The following is a 16,072-nucleotide window of genomic DNA, read 5'->3' as shown; positions in this document are numbered from 1 at the left end:
AGACAAAGGTTTGGTTCGTCTCACTCGTCCTCACTAACGTTCGCTGGATTAAGTCCTTTCTGTCTTTCCAGGAAGTGTCCCTGTCCTTTGGATCATCCGGCCCTCCCTCTCCTAAATTACAGAGCTCAGTGATTACAACAGATTGCACCACAATTGCCCGCGTCAGTCAACCAGGGCGCCATCGACTGTCCTAGATTCACAAATTCTCCCTCGAGTGTCTCTCCTGGGACGGAGGGTGCTACTCGCCTCCCGCGTCAGAGCTTTAGAGGCTGACGGGTGACAGAACTATTTCCAGCGCTTTTCAAGTCGGCTGCTACGAACACGGGATGATGTGAGGCGGGACTGTTGTCACCGAGTCTTAAGTAGGAGTTATTTCTGGTATGAAATTAACGAGGCTGTTGTTTTTTGGTTTTTTTTTTTTGTGAGGTTGGGAGAAAAGTAGGAGACAGGAAGTCGGTTCAGGTAAAGCTCTTACAGCTCAAAGTTTCTCTTCATGCGCCGTCATGTCTGCAGGATGCACAGCATGCAGCTCTAACTCCAGACTCTCTGAGGCGTCTGATCGTAACCAAGAGCGAAATTTAATCTAGAATAATCTGAAATGAACGGATCGTGTGTCAGACACTCAACGTTCCTCTGTAGAAGCAGCAAGTACAAGCAGATCAATCACATTAAATCAAATACGCCAAAGGAATGAAAACTATTTAGAAATCCAGTGATATTAAATTTATAAGTGCTTCCTATGTGTTGTATCAAACCAATGTGATGTGACCTCTCCAGTAGCTACTAATCCTAATCACAGCCTGGGTCTGGGCCGTACTGGGACTGTATACATGTCATAGGGGGTGTATGATGAGCGTGAGGCGAGCGTGGACAGTGAACGGTAAAATGTGGAATCAAACATTGATGAGGGATTCGTAAATAATTAAGAGGCAGAGCAGAGATCTATTGGCATGGAGGGGTTAAAAGAGGGGGCGTGTTAGCACTGATGAAATGTGTGTTGTTATATTTTTGTGAGTGATGCCGTTTCACCACTGTACAGTACGTGCATGAACGTTGCTTTAAATGCCAACCAACCAATCGGCTCCTGTCAAGCTGAAACCTTCATTTTCCTTGGTTCCTTTTGTGCCCGTCAGTATTTTCTACATTTTTGTATAAAATGTCTCCTGAAATACATGAATTTGAACACGGACCGACACTTCCATCATATCTGAGTTGTATAAGTCAGAGAACCCTTGTTTCCAGTCTCTGCTGTCACCTCCTTTAGAAGCAATAACAGCAACTAAACATTTTTGGTGACTGTCGACTAGTCATACGTTAAAGTCGCTGTCATTCTGTCACTTTTCCCCTTCTTCAGCTCCTCTCCATGGTCATCCACAAAGTCTTCACCAGAGGTCTCTGTCATCCACCCGACAAGTACTTCTTCTTCTTCACCACCAGCGTCGTCTTCTTAGATTCAGCTCTACGCCACCTTTACTCTTTGGGCTCAAACCGTAGGTGCTTCTCAATAAACTGACCTTTAAGGGGTTACAATAACTTAAGATTTACACACACTGCAATATTCTCTTGTGTGTAATATCACTATGTCCTCATGTGTCACAGTCATTCTTTAATTTAATCCATGTGTCACATTATTTATTATTGTACTGAATCCGCTATTTTACATTTTTTTCTATTTATTTCATATTTACTGCCATACATGTCGACTCCTTATAGACCTGTCAGTAACCTCTCATACTGTTCTGATAAATTAGAATATCATTGAAAAGTTACTTTATTTCAGTGATTCAGTCTTAAAACTCATTTATTACATAGATTAATTACACAACAGAGCTCATTTAGGTTTGATGATCATGGCTTGAAGCCAATGAAAAACTGAAATATATCAGCTTTTCCATGATACTGTAATTTATGAGATGCTCCTGCACTTCCTCTGTAAATTATAACGGAAACGAGTGTTCAGTTTCCTCGTCAGAAGGATTCTCCGATGTCCACGTTTGAATAGTCTTGTGTAAAACAAGAAACCGGTGCAGGAAATCTGAAATCTAAAGTTTGAAAATCTATATTCAATGTGTCTGAAATGTGCTTTTAATAAACCAAGGTGGAATTCTGGTTGAACCAGAACTACGAACGGCCTCTGTACCGTAACGATAGGGACCTGACCATATGGCTGGGTGTTAAAAGAATACATTTTGGGATTTTATTTATTTTTTATTTCAAACCATTTTCATTAGAAATCCTACAAGACTGATCCCAAACACGACAGACGCTTCAAATCAGAGACTCAGGACTGAAAACTGACAAAAGAGCTGCACAAAAGCAGCGGAATACCAATAAATATCTGGAACCAACGACAGCAACGGTTTAAGGAAAAACATTTGAAAGTAAAATATCTGTAAATTCATTGATATTAAACTGAAATCCAAAACTCTTCCAGAGAAAAAACATCTCTGCAGCTTATTCACAATCTCCTCGACGGATCCCTAGTTTGGAAGTAGCTTTGGTTCCATTATGAGATAAAAGGATCATCTCTTCATGTCTGATCTTAACTTGGACGTGTAACCAGCACGATATCACCCACAGAAACAAGGTGATGGCGACGATGCTCAAGTCCCAACATCACAAGATCACAACGTTCAATTACCATCGAATCCAGAATCAGGATCAGATTGAGAATGAGCGGAGCAGATGAGGGAATATTCTACCATGTAGAAAGACGCCTGCCGTCTCATTGTGCAGGCTCAACTCTTCTGGCAGCAGCTCATCTCCAGACTCCACCCTCTAGTCTCATTCTGCTCATTATTCTGATGCAGATCTGCACAGACCCAGGGACACATTCAGTGGTTTTTTATTATATGTATTTTTTTTTTTTCCAGCGCATCTCCTTCCTTTTGTCCTCATTGACCCATTTGAGTACTTTCAGGTAGAGCCGTGGCCCAGCGACGAGACTAGATGATGGGGCTCGGGGGCTTGTTGCCTAGCAACAGGCAGCAAGCCGGTTTGTGTGGCGGTGGTGGTTTTATGTAACAGTAGGTTTGATGGTTGAATGTAGGGCGCTCGGTCTCTGGGGTGTGTGTGTGTGTGTGTGTGTGTGTGTGTGTGTGTGTGTGTGTGTGTGTGTGTGTGTGGAGTAGTAGCATGTAGTGGACGGACATTGAACAGAAATGACACCCACCATGAATAAGTGACATAAATGTGGAAGGACCATGTGATTTTAAAAATCCTGCTTTGTAAGTCGATGAAATTATAAAATTTTTTTAAAAAAAATCAGCATTAGGACGAATCCAAATTGACATTTTCTTTTTATTATTATTTCCAGAATATCTTGTCTGAAAAGTTCACAAAATGCTTCACATGCTTCATGTACACGAGTCACAGGATAACTAGCACAAGCTGCATGTTTCTAAAAATAGACCCCTCTGACTAGTCACACTCGAAGATATTCTCTGTATCTAAGCGACAAAACTGCTACAGGAAACGCAATTTAAAGTATGAACACACTGAGTGAACATATCTGTTAATTATGTTGACTAAAATATCTGATCTTGCCGTACAGTCTCTCCTGGTTTACGATAAGTAAAGACGACAAAATCTGGATATTTCCTTAACCCTAAACCACAAAATACATAAATATGACCAGGATCCCTAACCCCTCAACTCCTGGATCAGTTAAAGCACAGAACTTGATTCTGTGAGATACACAATGTATTTATTAATGTATTGATTTTGAATCTGCTGGTTAAGGACAATGACAGGCCAGTACTTCCACTGTAAAACCCCACTGAGCTGTAAAAGTAGTAAAACCCTTTAGCATTTAAAACGGTGTTCTGTCATTTTCTGCTACCCACTGAGAGATACTACTCTGTGGTTAGGGTTAGCATTACACGCCTGTCAGAAAGAGCAGCGGTAGCAGCAAACTTCATCAGAACACCGGCAGAGGGCGCTGTTTGCTTTGACGTCAAGGTAGCAGCCATGATGTTTGACTGACAGCTGATCTCTGAGCAGAAACACCACAACAATGAACTCTCAGCAACAAACATGGAGAGAAAACAAGTTGATGAAGAGAAACACAGGATTTAACTCTCTGGTCCTGAAGTTACCTCTGTCTACTTCATTTTAACCAACTCAGCACTTATGAAGCAAACCTGGACTCTGTCCAGCATAGAGCGGCTGAGTGAATGTGGTCTGGACTCTGTGGAGGAGAGTCTCTGTAGAAGGACAGAATACCTGCTCTGTGATCCAGGTACACTCCTACTCTGGAGGAAGGAGGAGATGAGACACGAGTTTGGAAGTTGTTGTACACAAATGCAGAACTGGAACAATCTAATGTCCAACATTATCTCAGTGTCAGTGACTGGCAGCTCGTGTCCTTTGAAGACTTTATAGTTGAACATTGTGTTTCTGAGGAAGAAGCGAGAGGCCTCATCAGACTCTTATTATCAGAACAGGACTAACCTGAATAAATCTGACGATTAATACACAAATCAATGAAGTTTTATTAACGCTACAGACATAAAAACAGCACAAACTACAAAGAAGTTAAAAGCTGAAGTTCTCAACATTTTCCTTCTTACAGTTCGGACCAGTTTTAAGAAGTCAGTTTGTCCAGTTTGACCAGTTACATATTAACTGTCAGTCCTCTCAGTCTGTGGTGAACAGATTTTATTTTATATTTATACTACTTCTCACAGTAATAAAAGGCAACACATGATTCAGTCAAAACGTCACATACAAGTTGTGTCTGAGTAAAAGCTGCATGTCATTTTCTTCTGATTTCATTAATAAAAGTCATTATAGGGTTAAACCAACACATTTTTTCAAAACAAAAAAATTCAGGCAAACCCAACAACTTCTTATTTTTAAATAAGAAAATTACCACTTCTGAATTTTGTGATAGAGACTTCAGAGTCTTGAATTTCAAAAGAGACCAAGACCATGAATGAGCTCCAACATGTTCACAAACAGCATTCAGTTACTTTGGCTATGTCCTAAATAGACATTTTGCAAAACCACTGAGCGGTTAACAACACATGCAAAAGCAGAATCAGATAAAGTAAATGACGACTTTTACTCTTCTATCACTACATAAAGTCCCGGCCAAATGATTTGATCAGCCCTGATTGTTGTGACAAATTAATATAAATGACACTATAAATTAATTATGAAAGTTATTTGCACAAGTAAACATGTACAACTTGTTTCAACAGCTTGTACCAGACAGGTATGATAAACATGAGTAGTGTACAATAAAAATGTGCAAGTCAGTCGGGAGGTGAAAGGAAAAAGATCAAACAACAGCCGCAACTTTAGTTGAATCAACTTGCAACATCTGAATCCCGGCCACTAACTTCACACAATCAATCGTTTTTACAAAGGTCAGTGTCTTCTGATTGTGATATTCTGGCAGGCTCGCATTTGTCTTTTTCACCCCGGGACCTGGGTTCAAAAAGGTGGTTCCAGTCATGATAGTCGGCCAAAACGTGCAAGACTTATGCACTTTCGCACTAAAATCCTATTCGTGTAAATGTGGCCAACTTTTTCTAAAACTAAAAATCACAGAAACTGATAAGGGAATTGATAAAGAATCGGATCGATAACGGCATCCATGTAAGTAAAATCTTATCAATGCCCCTTAGTGAATCATAAAAGTGTGTCAACAGAGTTATTGTAAATGAGCCAAAAATTTACCGCAGCTACTGCAAATGAATAAATGTGAATATACTGTACGTTAACAGAGTGAGCAACAACATATCAGAGATAAAGGAACATGAAGGAAGGTCTGCTGATTTCTCTGCTATGAAGTAGAAGAGAAACAACAATAACACAAATACACTACCAGTCAAAAGTTTGGACAAACCTTCTCATTGAATTGAATGAAAAGACATGTCCAAAATTTTGGACATGTAAACTTCTCGGAGACATTTAGAGCCCTGAGATTAGATAGTTAAGATTGTCATGGAAATAAAAGTCATCATGAGCAGTGATATCCTCCATGGCTAAACAGACACAGGAAAGAGCTCCACCTAAAGGAAGTGATGAAACATCCAGAGAACAACTATGAAACATGTCAAGGTAGAAGCCACAATGTTTGACTGACACCTGATCTCTGAGCAGAAACACCACAACAATGAACTCTCAGCAACAAACATGGAGAGAAAACAAGTTGATGAAGACAAACACAGGATTTAACTCTCTGGTCCTGAAGTTACCTCTGTCTACTTCACTTTAGTGAACTCAGCTTTTGATTCCCAAATATAAAGTCCAGCATGGAGCGGCTGAGTGAATGTGGTCTGGACTCTGTGGAGGAGAGTCATGGTTTTAGAGACGTTGTAGAAGGACAGAATACCTCCTCCGTGATCCAGGTACACTCCTACTCTGGAGGAACGAGGACTAGAGAAGAGAGTTTGGACGTTGTTGTACACAAATGTAGAATTATCTGCGGTACAATATAATGCCCAAGATTTGTCATTACGTCCAAATTCACTTTCTTTCCCTGTTCTGCTGACATTCTCATATGCAACTGCTACACCAACAATCCCTTTCCTCTCCACCTCCCAGTAACAACGTTGAGTCAGACTCTCTGTACTCAGGACCTGACGACAATCAGTGAATCTTTCTGGATGATCAGGATAAGGCTGTATTTTTTTTACTGATGATACTTTTCTGTTCTTCTCAGACAGTACCAGACGTCTGTGTACTGTGTTTGGATCCAGTGTGATTATACATGAATACTTCAAGAATTCATCTCTGGTCTTTGGTCCCGGTTGTGGCAGTAAAACATCCACTTCTTTCACTGTCAGCGTCATGTATGTCGTTGTCTCTCTCAGAATGTCCTCTAGTTTCTTTCTGAGCTCTGTCACAGCTGCGTTCATGTCCTCAAAGATCCGCGGAGGACGAATATTGATGCTGTTTGAGTATGTAGATTGACTCAGTGGTGACAGTGAGGGGTGGTTGTGTAGAAACTGGTTGTGATCCTCTGTGTCTGAGAGCTGCTTCAGCTCAGCGTCTTCCCTCTTCAGCTCAGTGATCTCCTGCTCCAGCTTCTCCTGAACCTCTTTGACTCGACTCTCTTCAGTTTCCTGCTGGGATCTGACCTCCAGCTCTGCAATAGAACTTCTTTCCTGGAGGAGACGGATCATCTCAGTGAAGATCTCCTGACTGTCCTTCACTGTTTTATCAGCAGAGTGAGCGATGGCCTTCAGCTCCTGTTGAAGCAGCTTCACATCTTTCTCTTTGTCCTGGATCATCTGCTGGATGTTTTGTCGTCTCACCTCCACCTCTCTCTGCCTCTCAGTCCTTTCTGCTGCAGCTGAGACTGTGTCGTGGCCTTTATGTTCCTCCACAGAGCAGAGATAACAGATACTCTGCTGATCAGTACGACAGAAAATCTTCATCACCTCATCATGACGAGAGCAGATGTTCTCCTGGAGCTTCTTGGAGGGATCCACCAGCTTGTGTTTCTTTAAAGGAGCTGCATCATAATGAGGCTGAAGATGTTTCTCACAGTAAGATGCCAGACAGACTAAACAGGACTTGAAGGCTTTCAGTTTTCTTCCAGTACAGACATCACAGGCCACATCTTCAGGTCCAGCATAGCAGTGATTAGCAGCAGCAGCTTGGAGTCCAGTCTTCTTCAGCTGCCCCACTAAAGCTGCTAACATGGTGCTTTGTACCAGGACAGGCCTCGCTTTGAAGAGTTGTGCACAGTCAGGACAGCTGTAGATTTTCTTCTTGTCCTCTACATCAAAGTGTCTTTTAATACAGCTCATGCAGAAGCTGTGTCCACAGGGAATAGTCACTGGATCCTTTTGTAGATCCAGACAGATGAAACAAGAAAAGCTTCCTTCATCCAGTTCAACCCTTTTCTGCGCCATCTCTGCTCTCAGCGCCAGTGACTGGCAGTTTGTGTGGATACTTCAGTTTAAGAATGTATTCTTGAGGAATGCGAGAGGCGTCAACAGACTCTCATACACGGAAGTGACCTGAATGAATCTGACTATTAAAACATAAAACAATCGAGTTGTATTCATCCTACAGACAACAGTACAAATCAATAGAGTTAGCTGTAAACATTTTCCTTCTTTCCATTTACACCAGTTACAAGAAGAGAGCTTGACTCAGAATCAGGCATATTTTACAAATCAGGGACAGGATGACAATAGATATTTCTAAATTAGAAGTGGATTGTTAAGTGTTTGCTGACATTATGACATATAAGTTAAATATTAACCACTGCTAAGACAAAGTCCACGCAGTCCCTGGTAAACAAATGTTTCCACTGTCGTCTCACGGTATCACATGATTCAGTCAAGAAGTCACATTACAGATTGCTGTGTGTCTTAATAATAATAATAATAATAGTAACACATTTTATTTAGGAAGTGCCTTTCACGTCACCCAAGGACACTTTACAGAAAAGAACAGATGAATACATCAATATATAAAAACATCAATGGACACAAGCATTCAAACATGCAAATGACATACAATAAGCGACATTCAAGCATCAACAAACAGAAATTGTACAGCATTTAATAAAACAGCATCAATAAAACATTGGAAATGAATAAGGGAGACGTAGGGCTGTGTTGAGTTAAGGTTGGTGGAGTGAGCAAGTGATTATAAAGAGATGTCTGGTCAATATTACGGATGTCAGGTGTTAAAGAGTTCCAGATCTTGGGAGCAGAGTGGCTGAAAGCTCTGGTACTGTGGGGAACAGGGGGCACAGTGAGGTGGACGGAGGAGAGGGATCTGAGGGAGCGTGCTGGAGTGGCGATGTGGTGGAGGTCAGACAGGTATGGAGGGGTGAGGTTGCACATAGCTTTGAAGGTGTATAGAAGAATTTTTAATTGAACTCTTTGCATGACCGAAAGAAAGGGAAGTTGCTGTAAGATAGAGGTGACATGGTGGGAAGAGGGGGTTTGGTGATGATTCGTGCTGCAGAGCTTTGGACCAGTTGGAGTTTATTGAGGGAGGCCAAAGAGGAGAGATTTGGAGTGATCAAGGCAAGAATGGAGGCAGTGTTAATGGAGAAGAAGGGATGAGTTGATATTTCGGAGCTGGAAGAAGGCAATTTGAGTGGTGTTATTGATGTGGGATTTGAATGGAAGTATACAGTCAAGGATGACACCTAGACTCCTAACCTCAGGGGAGGGGGAGACTGAGGAGCTATCAATGAGAACAGAGAAACGGTCAACTTTGGAAAGTGCAGATGAGGCACCAATTACAAGACTTTACGTTTTATCGCTGTTTAATTTCAGGAAGTTGTACGTGAACCAGGATTTGATTTCTGAGGAGCAGGCAGTAAGGGAAGTGGTTGGAAGTGACGAGTTAGGTTTACTAGAGAGGTAGAGCTGGGTGTCATCGGTGTAGGAGTGGCAGTGATTGTTAAATTTACGAAAAATAATTGAAAGGGGAAGGATATAAATGACAAAGAGAAGGGGCCCCGGAACAGAGCCCTGGGGGACACAAGGTAATGGCTGGGGAGGGGTTGGATTTGAAGGATTCGAGCTGGATGAACTAGGTGCGGTTTGAGAGATAGGAGTGGAACCAATGAAGGGCGTCATGAGTGTTGTCGACAGAGGCAAGTCTATTGAGGAGGATGGGTTGGGAGATGGTGTCAAAGGCTGCACCAAAGTAAAGGAGGATGAGGATGGAGAGTGAACCGGAGGTAGCTGTAATAGGGAGATTGTTGGTAATTTTTATGAGGGCAATTTCGGTGCTGTGGCAGAGGCAGAAACCAGAATGGAAAGGGTTGTAGACAGGTGTGTATGTAATCAAGTGGTGGCTACTTTTTCAAGGATTTTGGATGTGAAAGGTAAGTTGGGAGATGTGGTGGAGCCTATTGTAATTGTTAGGATCAGAACCAGGGATTTTTTATGACTGGGGCGCTGGCAGAAGTTTTTAGGGATGACGAAACAATTCCAGTGTTGAGTGATGCGTAAATGATGGCAGATATGAAGGGAATCACAGAGGAGAGACAATACTTGACCAGGGTGGTCGAGAGGGGATCAAGTTGAGTGGTGGATAGATAGATAAATAGTCCCAATAATCCCAAACTGGGAAAGTTCACAGTTTGCGATGTACAGGCACTCAACATCATACATGCTACTATATATATAAATAAAACAGGAAAAACACAACCTACTATATGCAAATTATTTACAGAATTATAACAATAAGTGGATTGAAAAAAGTGAATACAAGAAGGAAAAAGAAAGAAATGATGTGTGATGAGTGTGGATATGATGGTGTTAAAATCAGTCAGCAAAACTGTGTTTATTGCTGTATAACTTGTTATGCTGAATAAACTCTATTCTACTCTTGAGAACCAGACTGTTGTGAGAGGTGATCTCTCATGATGTCCATCCATCGGCCCGTCTTCTTGAACTTATTCAGGCTTGGGTCAGGGGCAGCAGCTTCAGCAGGGAAGTCCAGACCGCCCTCTCACCAACCGCTTCCACCAGCTCCTCCAGATAAATCCCCAGGCGATCCGAGACCAGATGGGAGATATGATCCCTCCATCGTGTTCTGGGTTGGCCCCGATGCCCGAACCACCTCAAGTGACTCCTCTCGATGTGGTCCAACCCGGATATCCGGAGTCCGGAGTCCAACCCTCACGGGGAACGAGTCCGGCTACACGGAGCAAACTTGCACTCCTTCTGTACAGGGACTGAATGGATCTTAGTAAGGGACCATCACCCCATACCCCCAGTGCACCACCCGCAGAATGCCTCTGGGGACACTGTCATAAGCCTTCTCCAAATTTATAAAACACATGTGGACTGGTTGGACAAACTTCCTCCAGCACCCTAGCGAAGGTAAAGAGTTGGTCCATGGTTTCACGTCCGGGACAAAAAATGTATTGTTCCTCCTCAATCTGAGGTTCAACTATCTATTGGACCCTCTTTTCCAACACTTTCCAACGACTTTGCAGTGGAGGCACACCCTCTGGTCCCTTTTCTTAAATATGGGGTCTGCCCGTTGCAGAGGCATATCAGCCAGGACTGCCCTACAACATCCAGAACCTGAAGATACCCAGGGTGGATCTCATCCTCTCCTGAAGCTCTGCCGCAAATTGTTTCACTATGTTTCAGTAGATTGGACAGTCCAATCCCAGGCCCTCTGGCTCTGTTTCCCCTGTAATATGTGGAGGTGGGATTGAGGAGCTCCCTAAACAATAGCCCCAGTTGACATCCTGAACAAAAACAGTGTGAGCTAGTTACTGCCTGCCACCCCTGAGGTGCCAGAGAGTTTGCCAGATCCTGAGTATTTTCCTCAGCAAATGCCCTGGCCGAGGGCCACCTAGCCATCCGGTACTGGTCAGCTGCTTCCGGAGACCCACAGACCAGCAATGCCCTGTTGGCCTCCTTCCTCAGTCTGATGACTCTCCTCAGCCACAGCCAGCACGAGTGACCTTGCGACCGCAACTCGCAACAGTGGCGTAATGGAACATTAAGTCCAAATGGGCCATGGTGAGCTGAAGACCATCCTGAGCTGACTCATGAAGTACCTGTATTAAAACTAATTGAGAATCAGCCAAAAAGTCAAAAAAATCAACATGGTGGTGGTGTTCAGCTACACCTCAGGAATGTTCAGCTGCATCTGTTTGTAACTGCTCTATTGTGTTTTCCAATATCCACACAATTAGCCTCATTTTAGCCTGAAATAGTTTAGGAGCTTAAATGGTTAGAAGAGTCGTCCTTGTTTTTTTTTTAAGGGCCATGTTGACTTTTTTGTGCATATTTAACTTGTGCATTGGGTTGGGGGTAACAGCTACAGTTGATGAGGGTTACAGTAAGGGACTAGAAAATGCATTATGTCAATGGAATGTCATAGAATATGAACATGAGCTGGTGTGCTCATATGTGTGTGTCTTGCTGTACACTGTGTGTGTGTGGTCTTATTTTCCATGAAACAGAAACATTGTAGGGGCCATTTTTGCAGAAACACCACAACAATGAAACCTGTTAAAACCTGTTTTAACAGGGTTTAGGTTGAAGGGTAGAGGGCTAAACAATGCATTATGTCCTCACAAAGATAGAAACACGAGTTGGTGTGTGTGTATATGTGTGTGCGTTTAGCTCTTCCACCCGCGGCCTGCTGGTCCAGATGGCGGCCGACTCTTTGTGGTCAACAGAGGAGCATCACTGGCAGGAAGGAGGCGGTTGCCATGGTGAATGTGACGTCTAATTCACATTCAGTCAGTTTGACTCAAGAGTCTGATCTAAACTCGACTGTCGCGTCCTTCCTCGGCTTTCATGTCCATTTCATGATCATTTTCTGGCGATGGTGCCTGAACAGAGGGTTTTATTTAACTGAGAATAAATGGCTTGATCCAGAGCACGGACTCTCAAGCTGTGGGCTAATAATCGGACTGTCTGAGGAGAAAATGCAGCGCATTCACGTCGGTGAAACAATATTTTACTTTACACATGTCAACCACTTGAGTTGGAGAATTTCAAAAAATTTGACAAAGTTTGTCCTGAGAGTGGCACCATCATAAATTCATGATGTTCAGATCTTGTCAAAACATTTCAACTTCAGTGTCCTTCACAGGAAAATCTGAAGTGAGGATTTAGAATCACTGAGGTCTAATAAAATAAATCATCTTTCTGGATTAGACTTGAGGCCATTTTTTTTTTTACTTTCTTCATTTCTCTGTGACTTTCCCCTTTGTCTCTCCTTCCACTGTCTATTGTAAACACATACATTGGCCATCTAATCACATATTTGTTTGCATTCTGTTTTTTCCACAATCAGAAGATTTTATTGATCCTTCAGGTGAATTGTTTCTTTGCAATTGTTCCCATACAGTGACAGTTTCAAGATATAGTAAAGATAGAGAGAAATCCTCCTTCTTCTCCCACCTTTCTTTCTCTCTGTCTTCTTCATCTTCCTCGTCTCCTTCGTCTTCCTCCTCCTCTTCCTCAATCTTCACCTCCTTCTCCCCTTTCTTCTTCTGTTTTACTCCCAGTAGATGTGATGCTCCTCTTCATCAATAATCTTCTCTGATTAACAATGATGTCTTCATCATCATTCAGTCTCCATGGAAACGGTAATGTAGTCAGTGCTGATGTGAACAAAGTAAAAAAAAAAAAGTCTGGATCTTAAATGTAAAAGTTGCAGAAAAGGTGGATCATTTCACAGACAAGGGAGATGGTGATGACCAAAGCGGAGTTAAGGAAGAGGGAATATTACTTTCAGATTATTCTGTTTCAAAAACATGAAATAAATAATTAGGTTTGTTCTTGTTTGTGAATAAGGGACAATTTGACCATTCGACCATTGTCACTGTTCTGTCCACATCACCATGATCAGTCCTCCAGCTTTCCACAAAATGTTTGTGAACTTGTTCTGGCTTCCAAGTCAGAAAGATCCTGGTTTGTCATAAAATCATTCCAAAATGTTCATATCATGTTAGAACAATACAAATGCAATACAAGAGAGTCCCTCTCTTTCACTGTACTGATTTGTTTTGTTGACCCATCCATCCACCCCACAGTCCTCCCCTCTATCTGTAGTTACTTGTGTGCTCTGTAAATAACAAAAATTGAAAATTCTACAAACACAAAAATGGAATAAAGAAGAATATACTATACCAACAGAGAGACTCCGGACCTCCTGCCACAGTCAACACACAGTCAAAGAGCTAATTTTGTACAGTTTTTAGAGTACCCTTAAAAATAGTGACATTCTTTCAAAGCTCCATCCAGAGAGGTCTCTGTCCCCCGTTGTTGTCCATAAAACTTGAGTGACTTTCAGCAGAAAAAGCAAACAGGGAAAGGAATGAAAAGCATTTCTGACCTTACATCCAGCTAGCTAGCCTAGCTAGCCTAGCCAGCTGTGTTCGGGTAACAGCAGCGGGAGAAGCGGGTGAACTCCGTTCACGGTCACTTGCCTGATGTTTAAGTTTTGTTGGTTCGGTCCAAACTCCTTAATCCGCCTTTTTTTTTTTTTTTTTTACATCCAGAGAATCACTCGTCAAATGTCCGCAACTGACGGAAGCGGTCAGTTGCGGTTGCGCATGCGCATCAAGGCGAAGCACGGTATGACTTTGATTGACAGGTATCACTAATCAATCAGATTGGACGAAGAAAGAGATGCTGATTGGCCAGGGCCGACTCTTTAAGTGACCAATTAGAGACTAGCGTGAAGTCACATGCAAGCTACAAGCCCCGCCCCTCGCCCTTGAATGTATTTACACATGAGTCTATTTCCAGTCTTCTCTTTCCTTTTGCACCGTTTATTTTGTTGATTTTGTTGATTATGTTGATGTGTTATGCTGATGTCTTCCCCTAGGGGATGAATAAAGTGTTTTTCTATTCTATTCTATTCTATTCTATTCTATTCTATTCTATTCTATTCTATTCTATAAAACCCAAGTAAATGCTGAAAGACCATTAGCCAGACATACTGTATGCGTGAACAGATGTAATTATTTTCTCGTCTTCATCCGCACACCTCTTGCATCACACCTCCACTGTGATAACAACTGTGTTCTGGTGCCTTTAAGATACAACGCCGGCTCTCTCATCTGAGCATGAAACTACTGTCGTATAAAACTAATGTGTATTTATTGAGATCAAAACTGATGCAAACACAAATTAAATTAATATTATGCACAGAAAGACCAGAACAAAGGATCTGACTGACCAGGAGGATGATTGCAGGAGAACAGTTAGTGACTCCAGACCAACTTTCCACCACAATCCATCCTCTCAGATTTCAATTAGTGTATTTTTCTGACTAAACTGGTTCCCACCTCCACCGTCTCCTGATGTTTCATCTTCACCCTGAGCTGAGCTCTGATTGGCCAGGATGGATCACCTGTTTGAGCGTGCGGGGCCTTTAAGAAGATCAGTGTTTTATTCTGCTGTTTTATTGTCGTTCAGCTCCTCTTCGTCACAGAGATACCACAGACCTGTCTTCATCTGCCAGCAAACACGCTCACGCTTTCACTTACAGTATCATCACACCGAGTCCTCGATGTGCCGTCATCACCATGGCAACTCCATTCCCCACATCTCTGCCTCTTCCCTGTTGCTTCCTCCTCCTCCTCCTCCTCCTCCTCCTTCATGTCTAACTGAAAATCCATACGGGGGAGGGAAGCGAGATCAACAATCAATTTCTCCTGAACGTGTTTGTGTTTGACCAGATGCTCCCGACTCGTTCACTCTCGATTCTGTGATTTATTTTCCATTTGTGACGTCTCTGTCCCTCTGGGAGCATTTGAAGCTACGTTATAGCGACGGTGAAATAAATCGGTCCGTGTGCTGTGGCTTGTTTAATCCACCTGTTTGCCCGCGGCCTTCTGTGGGTGTGCAGATAATAGGAGTAGCTTTAGCGACGTAGCATTCACATCCATGAGTCACACACTGTTGTTCAAATACTCTAAATAATAGATTCACATTCATGCTGCTCTGCTGAATCTGAAGGCAGCTGATTGTAAATATTTGCAAAGGGTAAATTAAAGCTGCAACGCTGAAGATTCATTTAAATAAATGCAAATAAAAAGCTAATCAGCAGCAGTTTGTTTTTATCATTTCCTGAGTACCTGATATTTCTGTGTCAATGTTTCTGCAACTAGTTTAAAAAGGGTGGTTGTGAATGTAACCTTGGTTCTCTGAGGACACCATCTCTGGCCCCGATGCTCCAGAGGAATGAAATAAGGTTTGATACGAACAGAAACCAGTGGGGAAACGTGCAGCATTTGCAGCAGCACGGTTTACAGACGCTAACATGAAATGCATGAACCATAAATGCACACAAACACATATTTCCATTCTAGCTCAATAATGGATTTTATGGTGGTGTGGTAATTTTCCGTCTTAATAATCTTTTCAGTGGTTCTCAGCTCAGTCCTGAAGTTCAGACACGAGGTGGACCGTCACAGAGGAAGGAATAATTCAGGATCCTGACCAGCTGTCTGCTGCCACCAAGTGGATGCACCTGCAAACTACAACATGCAAAAAAACACCTGATAAGATTCCACCTCAGCGTTGTCCAGATAAACGATAATTATTGTATTTGCATGATAATATCACCCTCTGTACGATCAGAAATTCCAAAAACA

The 16,072-nt window shown here is 42.3% G+C and overlaps 1 protein-coding gene and 1 long non-coding RNA gene across 2 annotated transcripts; both read right to left on the bottom strand.

Annotated features, from left to right (window-relative positions):
* Positions 1-4,473: 4,473 nt before the first annotated feature.
* LOC125010945 (tripartite motif-containing protein 16-like) lies at positions 4,474-8,083 on the bottom strand. Its single transcript, XM_047589908.1, has one exon. The coding sequence runs from the start codon at positions 7,869-7,871 to the stop codon at positions 6,213-6,215; it is 1,659 nt and encodes a 552-aa protein (XP_047445864.1). The 5' UTR covers positions 7,872-8,083; the 3' UTR covers positions 4,474-6,212.
* Positions 8,084-12,403: 4,320 nt separating this feature from the next.
* Positions 12,404-14,380, bottom strand: LOC125011068. Its single transcript, XR_007113120.1, has 2 exons — positions 13,804-14,380; positions 12,404-13,069 (listed from the first exon to the last, which is right to left on the bottom strand). It is a non-coding gene; the product is annotated as an uncharacterized LOC125011068 (long non-coding RNA).
* Between the last annotated feature and the right edge of the window lie 1,692 nt (positions 14,381-16,072).

Source organism: Mugil cephalus, chromosome 7 (genome assembly GCF_022458985.1).
Source record: "Mugil cephalus isolate CIBA_MC_2020 chromosome 7, CIBA_Mcephalus_1.1, whole genome shotgun sequence".
NCBI lineage: Eukaryota > Metazoa > Chordata > Actinopteri > Mugiliformes > Mugilidae > Mugil > Mugil cephalus.
Note: the sequence above shows the minus strand (reverse complement) of the source record. Positions and strands in the feature narration are given on the sequence as shown.